Source organism: Balaenoptera physalus (assembly GCF_965194825.1).
Source record: "Balaenoptera physalus genome assembly, chromosome: 6".
In the NCBI taxonomy this organism is placed as follows: domain Eukaryota; kingdom Metazoa; phylum Chordata; class Mammalia; order Artiodactyla; family Balaenopteridae; genus Balaenoptera; species Balaenoptera physalus.
In genome coordinates, this window is record NC_138885.1 from 130,451,513 (window position 1) to 130,467,679 (window position 16,167).

At 47.3% G+C, this 16,167-nt stretch overlaps 1 protein-coding gene across 1 annotated transcript in view; it reads left to right on the forward strand.

The window, feature by feature from the left end:
• Positions 1-16,167, forward strand: part of ARMC9 (armadillo repeat containing 9) — a 160,046-nt gene that overhangs the window by 63,401 nt on the left and 80,478 nt on the right. Inside the window, 5 exon segments of the mRNA XM_082466172.1 lie at positions 73-212; positions 1,652-1,728; positions 4,243-4,317; positions 10,518-10,608; positions 14,988-15,043. Coding sequence (XP_082322298.1) covers positions 73-212; positions 1,652-1,728; positions 4,243-4,317; positions 10,518-10,608; positions 14,988-15,043 — 439 coding nt within the window.

Here is a 16,167-nt window from a genome sequence, read left to right on the forward strand (position 1 = left end):
GGGCACTCGCACTGCTATGTACTCTCACGTGAGAGGTTTCTTGCTAACTCCCTGCAGGCTGTTTCATCCTAGGCGCCCACTGCAGACAGCGATGATTCAAGACGGCCTCATCTTCTGGCTGATTGACGTCTTGCAGGAGCCTGACTGCCTGTCTGACTACACGCTCGAGTACTCGGTGGCCCTGCTCATGAACCTCTGCCTCCGGAGCACAGGTCTCACTCACTGTTGCCGTCCCCCTGCCCCCGGCTCTGGAGAACCCACGAGCCCGATGTGGTCTGCCATTCGTTTCCCTCCCAGAAAACGCAAAACAGAAAAAGAGTGTGAAGCATGTCCAGCTAGGTAGAAAGCTATTGAATCCCTAAAGCCAAAATACCACTCTGGCCTTGGAAAGAATAATTTATATATATATATGCAGTACCCACATTAAGAGGAGATTGAATTGCATTACATTTTTCTTCATCTTCATTGCATTATTCAAAGGTAGGAAGTGAAGAATTATGATCTGTTTTATCTGGAGACAGAGAAGCATGTTCCCAAGATTGCACAGGATTAAGTTGGTGACATTAAACCAGGCTTCCTGCCCTTAATCACAGTCCACCTTCCCCACTCCACCTCGTACAGACAGCGATTCCCACGTGACATCTCACGTCATTTACGTCTTGATCAATAAAGGGAATGATTTTAGCTTTCCTGCAGGTTCCATCCCACTTAAATGATCTGTTCCCTGGGATGGAAGAAGCTTCCTTGGAGAGGTGCCACGTCCGGCCCATGGCTGACCTCTGTCTGAGCAGCAGCCCTGGTGTTGGGAGAAGGTTACCTGGATAAATAGCTCAGGGGTATTTGTTAGACGCTCCTTCACCCTCAGACGCCTTGGAATCTGAACCACCTAACTGTGTTGTTGACTGACTAAATGACTTACTTCTATCTTTTTTAAAAAAGTAGCATATGCAAATTTCCTAGCTTTAAAACATTTATCAGATTATAATTGGCTTTTCTTTATTATCATCAGTTTATTTGCAGCGATTGTCATGATGATGTTTGGAATTTCTGAAATAGCTGTAGGATTTTTAAGTGATGGCGTGTGCACTTGGGAGGAGAGCATGGCTCTTTGACTCATCGAGCTTTCAGTGTAGTGAACAGCTCTGACCTCCTGATAATAAGAACTGCCGCCACTTACTGAGCACTGGGAGTGTGCCGCCCTATACTGCGCTGCCGGGACTTCCCTGGTGGTCCAGTGTTTAAGACCCCGTGCTTCCAATGCAGGCGGCGCAGGTTCGATCCCTGGTCGGGGAACTAAGGTCCCACAGGCCGTGGCGCTCGGCCAAAAAAACCCAAAAAAACAAAAAACTGATGCTCTCTTTCTGTCTCATGCTCCTGTCTCCTTTTCTCATATTGCTTTGGGAAACTTTAGTGTTAACATCCTGAGATATACTGAGCTACTTAATTCTACATCGCCCTTTGAGGTGGACATTAATAATCCCCAAGGGACCCCAGAGGAAGAAATTGGGACCCAAATCGGTGAAGTGACTCATCCAGGGTCACACAGCTCACAGGCAGAGGAGCCAAGGTTCATATTCAAGTCTGCCAGACTTGAAACTGTGCCTCTGAGTTTAGACATGTCCTGTTTTGTTTCTCTCTTTTCCTCTTAAAGGGAAGAACATGTGTGCCAAGGTGGCGGGCCTCGTGCTGAAAGTTCTTTCGGATCTGCTCGGCCATGAAAACCACGAGGTACCCGGTCAGCGCCGTAAGCCCCGGGCTTGGGGGAGGGTGGCCTGGGGTACTTACTGCACTTGCCCTCTTCCAGGTATTTGTATAAGCTACGTCAGGGCTTTTATCATTTTTAAATTCTGGCACCCAGAGCAGGAGGCTGTCCCCTGGCTTCCCGCTGTGAGCACGACTGCCGTTCGCTGGCCTGTGCTGCTCCCTCCCGGGGGTTGTTTCTTCCTCCTGGTCACCTCCCCCTGCTTCACTCCTCCCCCCATGTTGACACTCCTCTGTTGGGTTTCATATATGGCCATGGACATGTATGTAACCTGAAAATATATTTAATATTATGGGTGTGTTCAATTTGTATAAATAACATTGCCCTCTAAATCTCATCCTTTTCTTCCATTTTCACTGCGTCTTTAGGACCTTTCTCTGTTGCTTTATGTACGTGTAGGTCGTTAACTCTCGCTGCTGCACAGGAGCCCCTTGTTGGCAGCCCTCCCGTTTCACTTATCCAGTCCCCCAGGGGTGCCCCGTTTGCTTGCCTTCACCCCTCTGCTGCCACAGCCGTCCTCGGCGGACGTGGCCGCACTTCCCCCTCGAGGGCCCGAGCCGGAGCTTCCCTGGGGCGTAGACACCCGTCACCGCTGGCTCACCCCACGTGTCAGTCTTGGGTCAGAGTCCTGCCGAACTGTCCGCAGGATGGCCGTCCTTGCGTCTGCTCTCATCCGTGTGGTGCTCTAGCCAATGGGCGGCAAGCCCTTTTTCAATAAAATAGAGGTCTGGATCCGCTAACACACACTATGATTATTCTCTCACCCGCTTTCTACAAATGCCTTTGTGGAAACCATGACATAACTTTGCACCTGAAGCCAAAACCTCCACAAAGATCTGCCCTCTTTAGCCAGCTCTTGATATACATTAAGAGTCAAACAGAGAAAAAACCAACAGGAAAAAAAGGATAAAGTGTATAAATGGACAGTTTACAGAACAGTAAATCTTGATGGTCTGTAAATATGAAAAGATCTTCAGTTTTGCTAGTAGTCAGGGAAATGAAAATAAAAACAACTATAGGATGTCTTCTCTTACCCATTAGATTAGCGGAAATGAAAAGTGGTAAGAAATCCAGTTCTGGAAAAGAGTGGTGGGAAATGAGACCGCCCCCACTGCTGCGGAGAGACCGTATGTAGCATGCAGTCCGCTCGAAAGGGAAAGCCCATTTATCAAGCGGCTGCCGTGTACCGTGCCCTGTCTGGCTTGATGTTAGGGTTACCTATGTGAGTAAAACATGGTTCCTGTCCCTGAAGAGCTCATGGAGAGACCTAAGTATAAGTTTAAAAATATACTAAATCCTGGGAGTTAGCTGGTGGCCTAGGGGTTAGGATTCTGGGCTTTCACTGCCAGGGCCCGGGTTTAATCCCTGGTGAGGGAACTGAGATCCTGCAAGCCTCGCAGGGCAGCAGGTAAGTAAATAAATGCTGAATCCAGTGCAGAAGCGGAGGGAGGTATGTACAGGGAGCAGAGCAGCCTGTCTGGGGGCTCAGGAAAGGCTTCCTCTGAGATATGTCTGAGCTGAGTTTTATTTTTTAATTAATTAATTACTTATTTATTTTGGCCACACAGTGCAGCCTGTGGGATCTTAGTTCCCTGACCAGGGATTGAACCCGCACCCCTTGCATTGGAAGCACGGAGTCTTAACTGCTGGACTGCCAGGGAAGCCCCTGAGCTGAGTTTCAAAGGATGAACCATAGGTTTCCAGATAGACATATATGGGAAGAGCGTTCCCAGCAAGATGAGCTGCTAGAACCAGGCCAGGGCATGTCACAGCGTGCTGGGTGTGGGGGGCAGTCCCTGAAGTGGAATCTGTGTAGTGTGAATTCCAAGTGGCAGGAAGGGAGGAGCAGAGGAAGGTGATATAGAGGCCAAACCTTGAAGGGCCCTATGTTCTATAGTAAGGAGTTAGGACTTTCCAGGTAGTTTCTACGGAAGGTTCCCGAGGTCGGGGGAGGGATGATTTGGCCCATGCTGTAGAATCTTGGCAATGATATGATGGTTGGATTAAAGGGTGAACATAGAAGGCAGAGAGGCCCTTTTGGAGATCTCACGTAGCCTAGGTCATGGACGATGATGTCTGAACAAGGACTGTAGCGGCACCTATGGAAAAGAAGGGTTCCCACTAAACATGGCTTGGAGACCCAACACTGGAGGGTAAGAAGAGAGAGGAATCAGTGATGCCTCCAAAGGTTCTAGCCTGAGTCATCAGGATGACATTAATTCAGCAATGACATGTAACGGGAGTAAGCTTCGGGAGAGAATGATGCCCTTGGTTTTGAACTCTTAGTTTTAGCTGTTGCCCTGGGACGTGCCAGTGGAGATGTCTGTCATTTGGAGACCTGCATCCTGGAGCTCAGGGAGCTGTGAAGGTGGCAGTGCTCGCCTTCCTCGCTAGCCAGGCCGTTCTCAAGGGTAGTGTGTGATGTTTGAGTTGTATGGTATTTGAGAACCTGCAAATGACTGTTTTCTCTCCCCTTAAAGATACAGCCGTATGTGAATGGAGCTCTGTACAGTATCCTTTCTATTCCATCCATTCGTGAAGAAGCAAGAGCAATGGTAAGAAAACGTGCTGTGGGATCGGTCAGCTCCTGTCAGTGCCACGTTCAGAGGCTATTAGAACAAGGGGTTCCTGACGGGGCCCCAGGGAAGGGCTTCAGACAGCTTCTGAACTCCCTGAAATTGTATCCCAAATACATATTTGCAGTTTTCTGGGGAGAGAGTTTGTGGTTTTTATCAGATTCTCAAGGGATCCCAGCCGACAGGATTAAGAACCACAGCGTCAGAAGTTCCTAGCAGGTTTATTTTTTGGAAAGTTGTAGACATTTTAAAAAATTTAAGTGACTCATTTTAATTGGGGGCTTTGGGAATGCTTATGGATTTCATAGTAGGAGAAGCTTAGCAAGAAAATGATGAAACGGAGAAAATCATCACCCAGATTCACCTCCAGGCTTCCTGGAAGAATTGTGGCAGTGAGACCTGGGGCAGTCAAAACACTCCTCTAATCTGCAGGCATTCTGATAGCAACCAGGTGGAACAGATAAAACTGATAAAACTGTCTGGTTGGAAAAGAGTTAACTGAATATTTAATGTGTTTACTTTAGTGTTTATATTGGAAGCTTAAAACAAACCTCAGGTGATCAGCATCTTCTTTTGAGATGACAAACGTTTCTAGATCTAATCAAAACCACTGGAGTTTTGTCCTTTTTCCTTATGACATGTGAAACCATGTGTGCGTATTAAATGCTTAGAATGAAGGGATTAAATGTATTTCCATCGTCAAAACACAGGCTAAATTCAGTTTGAGACCAATGAAGCATGTTCTTCCACTTGGCTTTGCTTACTTAGAAGAATTACTAAATCTTCTAATGGGTCATCTACAGTTACATCAGCAGTTATGCCAGAGACAAAAACTTATTTCAGATCCATTCTGTGTGGTCACGGTAAACAATGAAACATAATTGCCTACTGCTTTTAAAGAGAAAAAGAAATCTGCTTTTTCAGTACAGAACAGGGGACGATAAACTTGATTAATTTCTGCATTATGGTCATTCAGGTCAAAGAGAGGAATTGCCAACCAAGGCAGAGAACAAGGAAGAAAACATGTAGGTTGAAGAAAAAGAAAGAACAGAGGTGACATGGAGTCCAAAAGCATGAAGGGCAGACATCCAGGGCACAGGGGTGGAGAAGGCGGACTTAAGGGCAGGAAAGGGACAGGCACCAAGTGGGGGGAAGGGACTCGCTGTTGTCGGACACGAGAGGGGTGGCCCTTAGAGATCATCCAGGCCAGAGAGAAAAGAGATGGAAGAATGGGACAGCCTCAGAGCCCTGTGCAGCAGTATCCGGAGGTCTCACACGTCTGTCATTGGAGCCCCAGAAGGAGAGGGGAGAGAGGTAATGGGCAGAAAAAGGGTTGAATAAATAATGATGAAAAACATAAACATAATAATAAGGCATCTAGGAAATCCCCAAATGTTTGGAAATTAAACAGTACAATTGAATTAGTTTTCTATTGCTGCATAAAAAATTACCCCAAAGTTTAATGGCTTAAAAAAAATTACCGCCTCACAGTTTCTATGGGACAGACGTTGGGGAGCAGATTAGCTGCGTGGTGCTGGCCAAGAGTCTCTCCTTTGATTTTAGTGAAGACTTCAGCCGGGGAGCCGAGGGCCCAGGGATCCGCTTCCAAGCTCGCTCTCGTGCTGGCTGTTGTCTGGGGACCTTGTTTCCTGGCCAGGGGACTGCCGCATAGGGCTTCTCTCCACGTGGCAGCTGGCTTCTCCCTGAGGGACCCTAGAGAGTCAGAGAGTGAGCAAGACAGCAGCCAGTCTCCTTTATGACCCAGTCTCAGAAGTGGGCACAGGACCGGCTCGGGTGCAGTGTGGGAGGGACGGCCCGGGAGCACGCATTCCAGGAGGGGGGTTCGTCTTGGAGCCTGGCTGCCACTCGCTTCTAAGTTGCCTCTGGATCAAAGAAGTCGCAAGGGAAATTAGGGCTATTCATCTTTTGACATATATCACCAATATTTCCCCAATTTTTCATTGGTCTTTTACTTACGGGGTTTTGGTTATATGACAGCTTTCATTATAGTTAAATCCATTAATATCTTCCTTTATAGTTTCTGACGTAAGTTTCTAGACAGCCTCTGAATTACTGACTTTGAAAAGAAAACGTAGACCACTTAGATAAAGGTGTAAGTAGCATACGCTTCCCTCTGGCATTTTAACAGGGATCAAAGTCATAAGCAAATGGAGGAAGGTTTTGGACACTTCACCTGAGTAGTTACCTATTTATTTGTAAGAGAGGCCTCTAGGGGAGGATATGGCTTCAACAGAGCTTTTCTAAAACCCTGAGATTTCCTCTCATTTCACTCTTATCCTTGAAGAGGTTTTTAGATTGATAGAGGGTATTACATCCTTTTCCTTTATTATAAAACAGTAATAAAGGAAGCCAGACAGTGAGGAGAACACGATCCGTAATCTCACCAGCCTAACACCTGCTCACACGCGAAGCCGGGCAAGAGGTGGCAGAACAGACGTTCAGACCGTGCCGGGTGCGTGTCAGCACAGTCCTTTTGGAAGGAGGTTCAGCAGTACACGTGAAAAATTATGAAAACCTACATATTTTGCATTCATTCATTTTCCTCTGGTTATTGATGCAGAGGAGAAGAGCTGTGTGCATGACGAGGCTCATTTCAATATATTTTTTTTTAATTATTTTATTTATTTTTGGCTGTGTTGGGTCTTCGTTTCTGTGCAAGGGCTTTCTCTAGTTGCGGCAAGCGGGGGCCACTCTTCATCGCGGTGCGCGGGCCTCTCACTATTGCGGCCTCTCTTGTTGTGGAGCACAGGCTCCAGACGCGCAGGCTCAGCAGTTGTGGCGCATGGGCTTAGTTGCTCCGCAGCATGTGGGATCTTCCCAGACCAGGGCTCGAACCCGTGTCCCCTGCATTGGCAGGCAGATTCTCAACCACTGCGCCACCAGGGAAGCCCTCAATATTTTTATAATAGTGAAAAACCAGAACATACATGTCTGGTAATAGAGGAATTGCTAATGAAATTGTGGTTCTTTTGCTCACAGTAATAGTAGCTATTGAAGATGATAATTAAGAAAAGCAGTATGAGACAGTATGGAAACTTTATTGTGTAATGAGGGATAAAAGCAGAATATGACATTATAATAACTCTGTGTTTGCAACTGTGTAAAACATTTGTGTGCTTGTGGAAAATGAGAAAGAATACATAAAAATTAGATTAGTACCAAATGCCACTGTGGTGGTCTTAAAATAATACCAAAAAAAAAAAAAAAAAGGAGAAAAAGATACATGTGTGCCCTGAGGCCCATTTGAACTTTAAGAGACCACCAAGATCTGGGGCCGGAGAGCAGATGCGATCAAGAGGGCCACCCTAATGCTACCTCAAGGCCTCCTGCACCCAGGGCTGGAGTAATTGTCAGCCAGGAGCTCTTCCCTGGGATCGAAACCCCAGCCAAACATTGCGCCCTGGGCTGGAGCAGACCAGATGCTCTGTCAAGGCTCTCAGAGTCTCTGGGAGAACCAGGGAGCTGGGCTCAGAAGCCACAAAGCCAGGAGAAATGCCCACACACTCCACGGGCCTGCTCCAGTGATATCCCCACCGTGCCTTGCACCAATGCCCCGGGCCCAAGCTCACACTGCAATGCCAGAAACTCTGCTCTGCTGTCCCTGAAGGGCGGGATGCCACCTGCCCAACTGTCACAAAGACGTGTGTTCCCCGTGTGCCTGATTCTTCACATTGCCCGCTTCTGAATCAGTCTCACATGGGTGCATTTGATTGGCAGGACCTAGGTCATCTGCCTGCACCCTGGCTGAAGGGAGCCTGGGAATGCTAACATTCTGGCTGCGGCCTTGGGAAATGAACACATTGTAGAGAAGCTGTTTTAAAAGTGTTCATCAGCTACAAAAGTTAACAGTTGTCCATTACAGTTGGTAAGCCTGTTTGCTGTATTGCATGGCATCCATTATGTGTGGGCCTTTCAAAATTAGTGTGGAGGGCTTCCCTGGTGGCGCAGTGGTTAAGAATCCACCTGCCAATTCAGGGGGACACGGGTTCGAGCCCTGGTCCAGGAAGATCCCACATGCCGCGGGGCAACTAAGCCCGTGCGCCACAGCTACTGAGCCTGCGCTCTAGAGCCCGTGCTCTGTAACAAGAGAAGCCGCCGCAGTGAGAAGCCCGTGCACCGCAACGAAGAGTAGCCCCCGCTCGGCGCAACTAAAGAAAGACTGCGTGCAGTAACGAACACCCAACACAGCCATAAATAAATAAATAAATAAATTTATTTAAAAAAAAAAATTAGTGTGGAAATCTTACTGAGAGAATAAATTGATATGGCATTTTTAGAAAGCAATTTGGCAATATGTATAATAGTCCTCAAAAATATTAATATTCTTTGCCCAGTGATTCCACTTCTGAAGCTCCATACAAAAACATGAACAAAGATTCATGTATTGAAATATTCATCACAGCATTACTGATCATATTGGAAAACAGGAAACAACCTAAAGGTTCTCCAAGGCTCTGTCCTGACCCTCTTCTCTTCTCACTCTGGGGCCACCGCGAACCTTGTTTGCTCCCTTGCTTCAGCTACCAGCTCTCTCTTCTGAGCCAGAAACCCCTACCAGACACAGCAAGCACAGTCTCAACCGCTTATTAAGCATCTCCTATGTGCCAGTCGTCAGACTAGATGCTTTTTTTTTTTTTTTTTAGGTATAATTATGAACAGTGAAATGCACAAGTCTTACATATACAGTTCAATGCGCTTTGACAAATATATATATTTACATAACCAACACCCAATTATATCCTTTAAAAATCTCGTGTTAACTTGAGTTGCCATCCTTATTTTATAGTTGAGGAAAAAGGCTGGGAAGACTTAAATAATTTGACCAAGGTCACACAGCTAGTTTATGGGGAAATGAGAATTACAATCCAGATTTAACCTTTCTAGAAGGTAATGCTCTGCTTTAGATGATGGGAACTCACCACGTTCAAAACTGCACTTGGCACTTCTTCTTTGATTCAGTTAGAGCTGTTGATTCCAAACTGGCCTACCTAAAAAGGAGCTTACTGGCTCAGGTAACTGAGAAGTCCAGGCATAAGCTTCAGGTGCAAGCTTCAGGCACAGCTTGATCAGGATTCACATGTCACTTGACCCATTTCTCTACCAGCACCTCTGTACTCTGCTCCCTCTGCTTTGGGTTCAATATCATATACACTTTCCCCTCGTGGGGGTAAGAAGTCCTCATCAGCTCCAACCATACATTCAAGTCCCACAGAAAAGAGGAAGGAGGGGAAATAGACATTTATGGTCAAGTCAGTATCTTACCTCTACATGTCCCTGGAATTCTGTTAGTCAAAATTGAAAATTCTGATGTCAGTGTTTTGTAGTAAATAATACACACTGTAATGACTTTATAATTATTTTGATAGAAAAAGAATGATGGCTGTTTAAAAAGAGGTTCTACTTGTTCTTTTACTTCTCTGAACATGTGGTTTTACTTTTCAAAGACCATTTTTGGCCCTAAAATCCAGAAGGCAGTGTATAACTACAAGGAAAACATGGGAGAGAAACCACCTCCCCAAACAACATACTGCCAAAGCTAAAAGGAAGACTTAACACAGTAAAATTTTACAATAGCTTTTTAAAAAATAAATGTGTTATAACTAGGTCAGATAGTCAACCAAGAATAAAATAATTTCCTTGTGAATTGTAAAAACAACAAAAAGAATGTTTAGAACTGAGCAGAGGATTTTTATTGTGCATATCCCTTCCTCCTGAAAAAAAAAGTTTTTTGGTTTTTGGTTTTTGGTTTTTTTGATTAGGTGAAACTACTCCATTGAAAAGTAGTTTCACCCCAAAACTGAAATGTTAACTCTTTTTTTTTTTTTAAATATTTTATTTATTTATTTATTTATTTATTTATGGCTGTGTTGGGTCTTCGTTTCTGTGCGAGGGCTTTCTCCAGTTGCGGCAAGTGGGGGCCGCTCTTCATTGCGGTGCGCGGGCCTCTCACTATCACGGCCTCTCTTGTTGCGGAGCACAGGCTCCAGACGCGCAGGCTCAGTAATTGTGGCTCATGGGCCTAGTTGCTCCACGGCATGTGGGATCTTCCCAGACCAGGGATTGAACCCGTGTCCCCTGCATTGGCAGGCGGATTCCCAACCACTGCGCCACCAGGGAAGCCCTGAAATGTTAACTCTTACTCTCTCACATGCTTCTAGGGAATGGAAGACATCCTTTGCTGCTTCATCAAAGAAGGCAATGCTGAAATGATCCGCCAGATTGAATTTATCATCAAGCAGCTTAATTCAGGTCTGTTTAATGCAAGAATCTATTATGTATCTTTGAATCATTCACATATGCTAGAAAGACACATGGGCTTTCTTAGAGGGGCTTGTCATGTCTTAGAATTCATTCAAGAGGCCTTAAGGGAGGTGCAGAGACCCAAGTGAACCCACAAACGGAAGTTCAGCCAGGTAATCAAGGCCACTTTGTCCCATGATCAATAGTCTCTCATCACACTTTTGGCTTATAGTCAACAAAAAGAGTTCAAAAGCAGTTGCAGAAACCCTTCTCTAACTGGAAGTTCTCTTTATGTGGGCCTCCCCCTCCTAATTATTTCCCCCAGACCACTAGGGCGGCTGTCCCAGGGTCCAAGGGTCAGATAATAAAAACAGATGCCAATCTTTCCGGCACCACCGTGGAAAAGGCCCTTGTCCTCCCACGTTCATTCACTCCAGAAGAATTCATGTTGCCAACCAGCAACGTGGGAGGATGTGATCCCCTTTCTTCCATAACTGTGACCACCCACATCCCATAATAAGCAGGAAAGGAAGGTAAAGGAAGCCTTGGGTGGGACCGGGTGGTGGGGACGCTCTTAGCTCTTCCTGTGGCCCCCTGATGCCTTGATCCTGACTTGTACACATGCCAGAGGCACCTGGCACTGCCAGCATCCAGGGTCAAGTTTGTCACTTACGTCTTTCTGCATGCCCTGGTCCACATCACTGAAAGTCCAAGTGCACAGATTCTGTTCCTCACACGAACACAGGTAAAAAATGAATCTCCTGATCTCTACCGTAATCCCAAGGCAGCAGCTTGACCAAGGCCAAGCAAAGGGAAGAGCCTGAAGCCCTTCACTGGAGGAAGCCCACAGGTGGCTCTCCCAGCTCCTGGTTCACAGCTGGGGCTGCACAGGGCAGTCACCTGGGGAGATCTGAAAACCCGCAAGGTAGCACCCCACGCCAATTAAATCAGAATCTCTGGAGGAGCCCCAGGTATGAATAGTGTTTAAAACTCCCAGGTGACTCCAGTGTGCGGCCCTGCCTCGGGGGGACACAGAAATGGAGAGGCAGAAGGAGGGGGTTAGAGAGCTCCCCATCAACAGGAGGCGGCCGGGAGAGCGGCCGGTGAGGTTAAACCTTGGCTGCCTTCAGGCTGGGGGCCCATTTCCACTTGAATGTCCTCCCCTTTGGTTTTTATGGAGCAAGTATAATTCATCCCAGATTCAGGTGGGCAAGGAACAGATTTGTATTTCCTGCAGCAACTGCATTTCTGACTTTGCACTTCCATTCTGCTAGGCGGGCACATTGAAAAAAATAATAAAAGGAAATAAAACCTAACCTTAGTCCTGGCCGAGGTTACTCCCTAACCTTCTCTGTGCAGGCCACAGTTTGGGAAGGCAGGGGAATGCTGGGAAGAGTTGTTGCCTGTCTGCTCTGAGGTCGCTAGCTATGCCGAGACCTCCCTCCCAGGCCAGGAGTCCTCTGCAGCGTCAGGGTCAGGTTTGGGTTGGGAACCTTCTTCAAGGCTGACTCTGTTTCAGTCAGTCTATCAAGACACACTCACCTCTATTTCCTTATCAGTCTTCCCTCCTCCCAGGCAGCCAGAAAGCAGGGTGCCTTGTCTCTCTGGCCAAGAAAACATCTCTTCCTCTTACATAAAGCTGGCCCTTGGACCAGCATCCTGACGAATGTGAAGATGAGGGGTCGGTCTACATTTCTGTAAGGGATGTGCTGTAGCAAGAAGTTGTCCTGGACAGAGCCAAAGCCTTACAACCTTGTGTGTTCAGGACAGACTGGGCATCTACCTGCTCAGCTCCGGAAGTTCCAGTTTAAATGGAGTGCCTACAGTAGTTCTTTTTCATTTCAAGCACAGAAGCTGTTCTGTATCCATAGGACAGTGGCAGGACTCCAGAGATGATTACCCAGGAGTCTGCTACTTTGAAGCAAAATTAGAAAGTCATTGAATATTTGGGTGGAGGACCAGATACATACACATAAATACCTTAGCATACCTGTCAACAGCCATCAAGTCAAAATGAATCTACAAGCATCGTGCTTAAACCTAGAGGAGGGAGAGCTGGAGTTTCCATCCAGTCCAGTCTTCATCCTCAAGGGGAAATTGATAGCCGAGCGTGAGTTATGAGTCATTTACTAGTTTAAAATAGGTGAATCTTAAGCTAGTAAATCTAGTTTTAGATTTTACAGTCTTTTTTTTTAAGTATCGACTTTCTTGTTTTATTTTAGTGAACATGAAAACACGTACATGGGTTTTCTTAATTCAAGTCCATCTCAATCCTCTAGCACTCTTTTTCTAGTGGAGTTTTAAGGTCCTCAGGTACAAAAATTCCCATGTATCTTAGAACTCTAACCCCACAGGAGGGGAAGGACTGCTCTGGCGAAGCCTAAGGGGGAACTCCCGGCCTGGTGATGTGACAAGTGGAAGTGCATGGCCAGCAGCAGCAGGGACTTTTGTCCATGACTCCAGCGCTCAGCAAGGGGGACCGGCAGATACCAGCCGGTCACCAAAGAGAGGACAGGGTGACCTGACTGGTCACTGGGCAGAGCAAGGCGGAGCCGGCTTCCCCGGAGGGCCCTCAGGAAAGAAGGGACGCTGGTAACTCAAGCGCCCTGTTGTTGGGCCCACGGCCCAGGGAGCAGTGTGGGAAGCAGGGCTCGTGTCCCCGTCCTCCCGGAGAGGAGGAGCTGAGAGGCTTGTAAGGGACTTGAGTTCACAGGACTGCATTGTTCCGAAAGTAGGTTGAGTCTGAGCCCACAGGGGAGGGGGAGGGGGCAGTGTGGCTGGACTAGCCTGTGGCCTCATGAAATATCTGAGATTCAAAAAAAAAAAAAAAAAAAGGCGTTTCCATATTTGAAGAAGAAAGGTTTAATTTACAGTTGGTAAATATAGCAGCCTCCCCATTGTGAAAGCCACTTACCGAAGGTGGGAAGGAGCAGTGCTGTTCAGGGGCTGGGAGGGCATAGACGTTGGGTTATTAGGCTTCAGTCCAGATGCAGGTGACACAACATCCTCCAGTATGCAAAGTAGCTTCCACGACACCGGCACAGCCCATGGTAGGCGTGCGAGCCCTGCGAGTGTCCTGCTGGCTTCGGTCCAGCCGGGTCAGTTGGAGTCCTTCCCTTCAGAACGAGGGCGGCGTCGAGGACAACGGGAGTCCCGGCGTTTCTACGCATTCCCTTTTAGGAAATGGTTTTGCGGTTTGGTTAAGTCTACGTGCATCCGCCGCCTTCCTAAGTGTGCTGGGCAGTCTCTTCAGCGCCTTTGTTTCCTTCTGTCCTCCTATTTCCTGTTTGATTTCCTTTCCTCTTCTTTCCGGCTTTCTTTACTTTCATGTCGTCCGTTCAAGAAATGAGTGATAATAAGGAAGGTGCTGAGTAGGTCAGGTGCTCTGGCCCCGGGGACTCACCGTCCAGTGCAGTGGGTGAGAAACATACCCAGACAAGTCATAGCCATTCATTCATTAGTCACATGGTATAGAGAATGGTGACTCATGGGCTGTAGATGGATTTTGACATGACAAGCTTTTTCATTATTTTTCCTTCAGACCTAAAAGGTGGTGAGTACTGTCAGAGAGTTCTAGAGAAAATGCTGAGAGGGAGGTGACTGCTCAGTGAGGGATCAGGGAAGACTTCGTGGAGGAGAAAGTAACCAGCTTCTACATATGCCTACTGTGTACCTGGCCCTGGGCCAGGTGGTTTGGTTCTGGTTTGTTGTAAAATGCCCCCAACAACCCTAGGAAGTAGGAGGTCTGATACCCATTTTACAGATGAAGAAACAGAGGCTTATTCTTTCTCTGACTCCACTGTGCTACTAATTTATTCCTCTTTTTTAAACTCTTTTAAGATCTAGCAATGAACCACGGGAGCCTTCGGGAACTCTGCCTGCCATGATCACTACCCCAGCCTCTGTGGAAAAATCATGGGATTTAGAAATAGACTTTGTTTGAATGTCAACTCTCACTTGCTGGGAATGTGACCACAAAAAAGTCCTTTATCCTCTGTGCCTCTATTTGCTATCTGCTATAAAATGGGAATAAAAGTCAACAAACTCTCACTGAGGATTAAGTGAAATAACACGTATGACGCTATCTAGTACAATGCTTAGCAATAACACTAGTTTACTTTCTTTCCCCTAAGTTACTCTCAAATGATATGTTGGCTTTTAATTTTTCTCATGCTACTACTAATGTGTTCTGATAAAAATGGAGAGAGATATTTAAAATTGCTTAGGAGGATATCAAACTATGGCTGAAATGGTAGCAGCAACGTGACTGTTTTGCTGTAACCTAACTCTCACTAGGGTGTTAACGTGTCTCTGCAGCGGCTAAAGGATTTTGTTGACCAAGCCTCCCAACTGTGATTGCGGTTATTCATTGATGTTTTTCTTTGTAGAAGAGCTATTGGACGGTGTTCTTGAATCTGATGACGACGAAGATGAAGATGATGAAGTAAGTTGGAGGCTCTTGACACCACATAGAAAACTCGGGCCAACTATTCTGAGTCTCTTCCTTGCCTTGGAAAGTTAGTCCAGAAACGGAGCTTTCGGTCCCTGCTGCGTTACTGCTCACAGTTCTGTGGGTCGGCTAGAGCTCAGCCGGGCGGTTTTCTGCTGGCCTCTCTTGGGGTGTCAGTGGCTCTTCTCCGTGTCTGAGCTGGCATCGCGTCCGCCACGGGCCCTCTCCACGTGGCCTCTACTCACTCAGCTGTCCATCCTGGACTGCCTTACGGGTTGGGGGCTGGGCTCCAGGGGAAAGAAGTGAAAGCTTCCAGTCCTTGTGTGCGCTCAGCAGCCTCCGAACATCACGTACGCTGAGTTCTGCTCGGGGAGTGTGCCAAGACCGGCCCAGACCGGCCCAGACCGGGCGGGGGGGGGGGCAGTTAGACGGCACCCACACGCGGCTGCAGGGCGGGAGGACTTGCGGGGGGCGTGTCTGGAGACGGTCGGCCGCACCCCGGTGGGCTTGCTGCGGCCAGCACGGAGAGGCCACACTCTGCGGCACTTGGGTGGATGGGAGGCTGAAAGATGACAGGTCTTCAGCTGAGTCTTTTGCCCTGAAGGGGCGTGAGCCTCCCCTGTCTTCCTCGTGGGTGTGAACATTGGGCCAGGAGGCTCCCCGGGAGAATCTCCGGGGTGGGAGTCCGGGGCTTGGGTCAGAGCTGGCACAACCTACCACTTTACCCTGTCATTTGCATTCCTTTGGTGTGGGTTACCTCAGCTGTGAAAAATCTGCTTACCTGGTGTTTTAGAGCGTGAAGGTTCAGAAGGAGTGAGCCTGAGTGAGTCCTGTGAAGTGGTGTAGAGAATGGTGACTCATGGGCTGTAGACGGATTTGCACATGACAAGCTATTTCATTATTTTTCCTTCAGACCTAAAACACCCATACATGGCTGTCCTCTCTTGTTCTCTGTGGTAATAAGTGATTTGCATTCCCTCTATTTTGTGGGGAGCATTTATTCCTGAAGTGAACGCTGGAAGATGCGTTGTTATTTGGAGCTGTGGTCTGTCCATGTAAAAGGTGTGTAGAAGCCAAGTTTTTGTTCATTGATGGCATCAGTGGGGGAGACAGTTCAT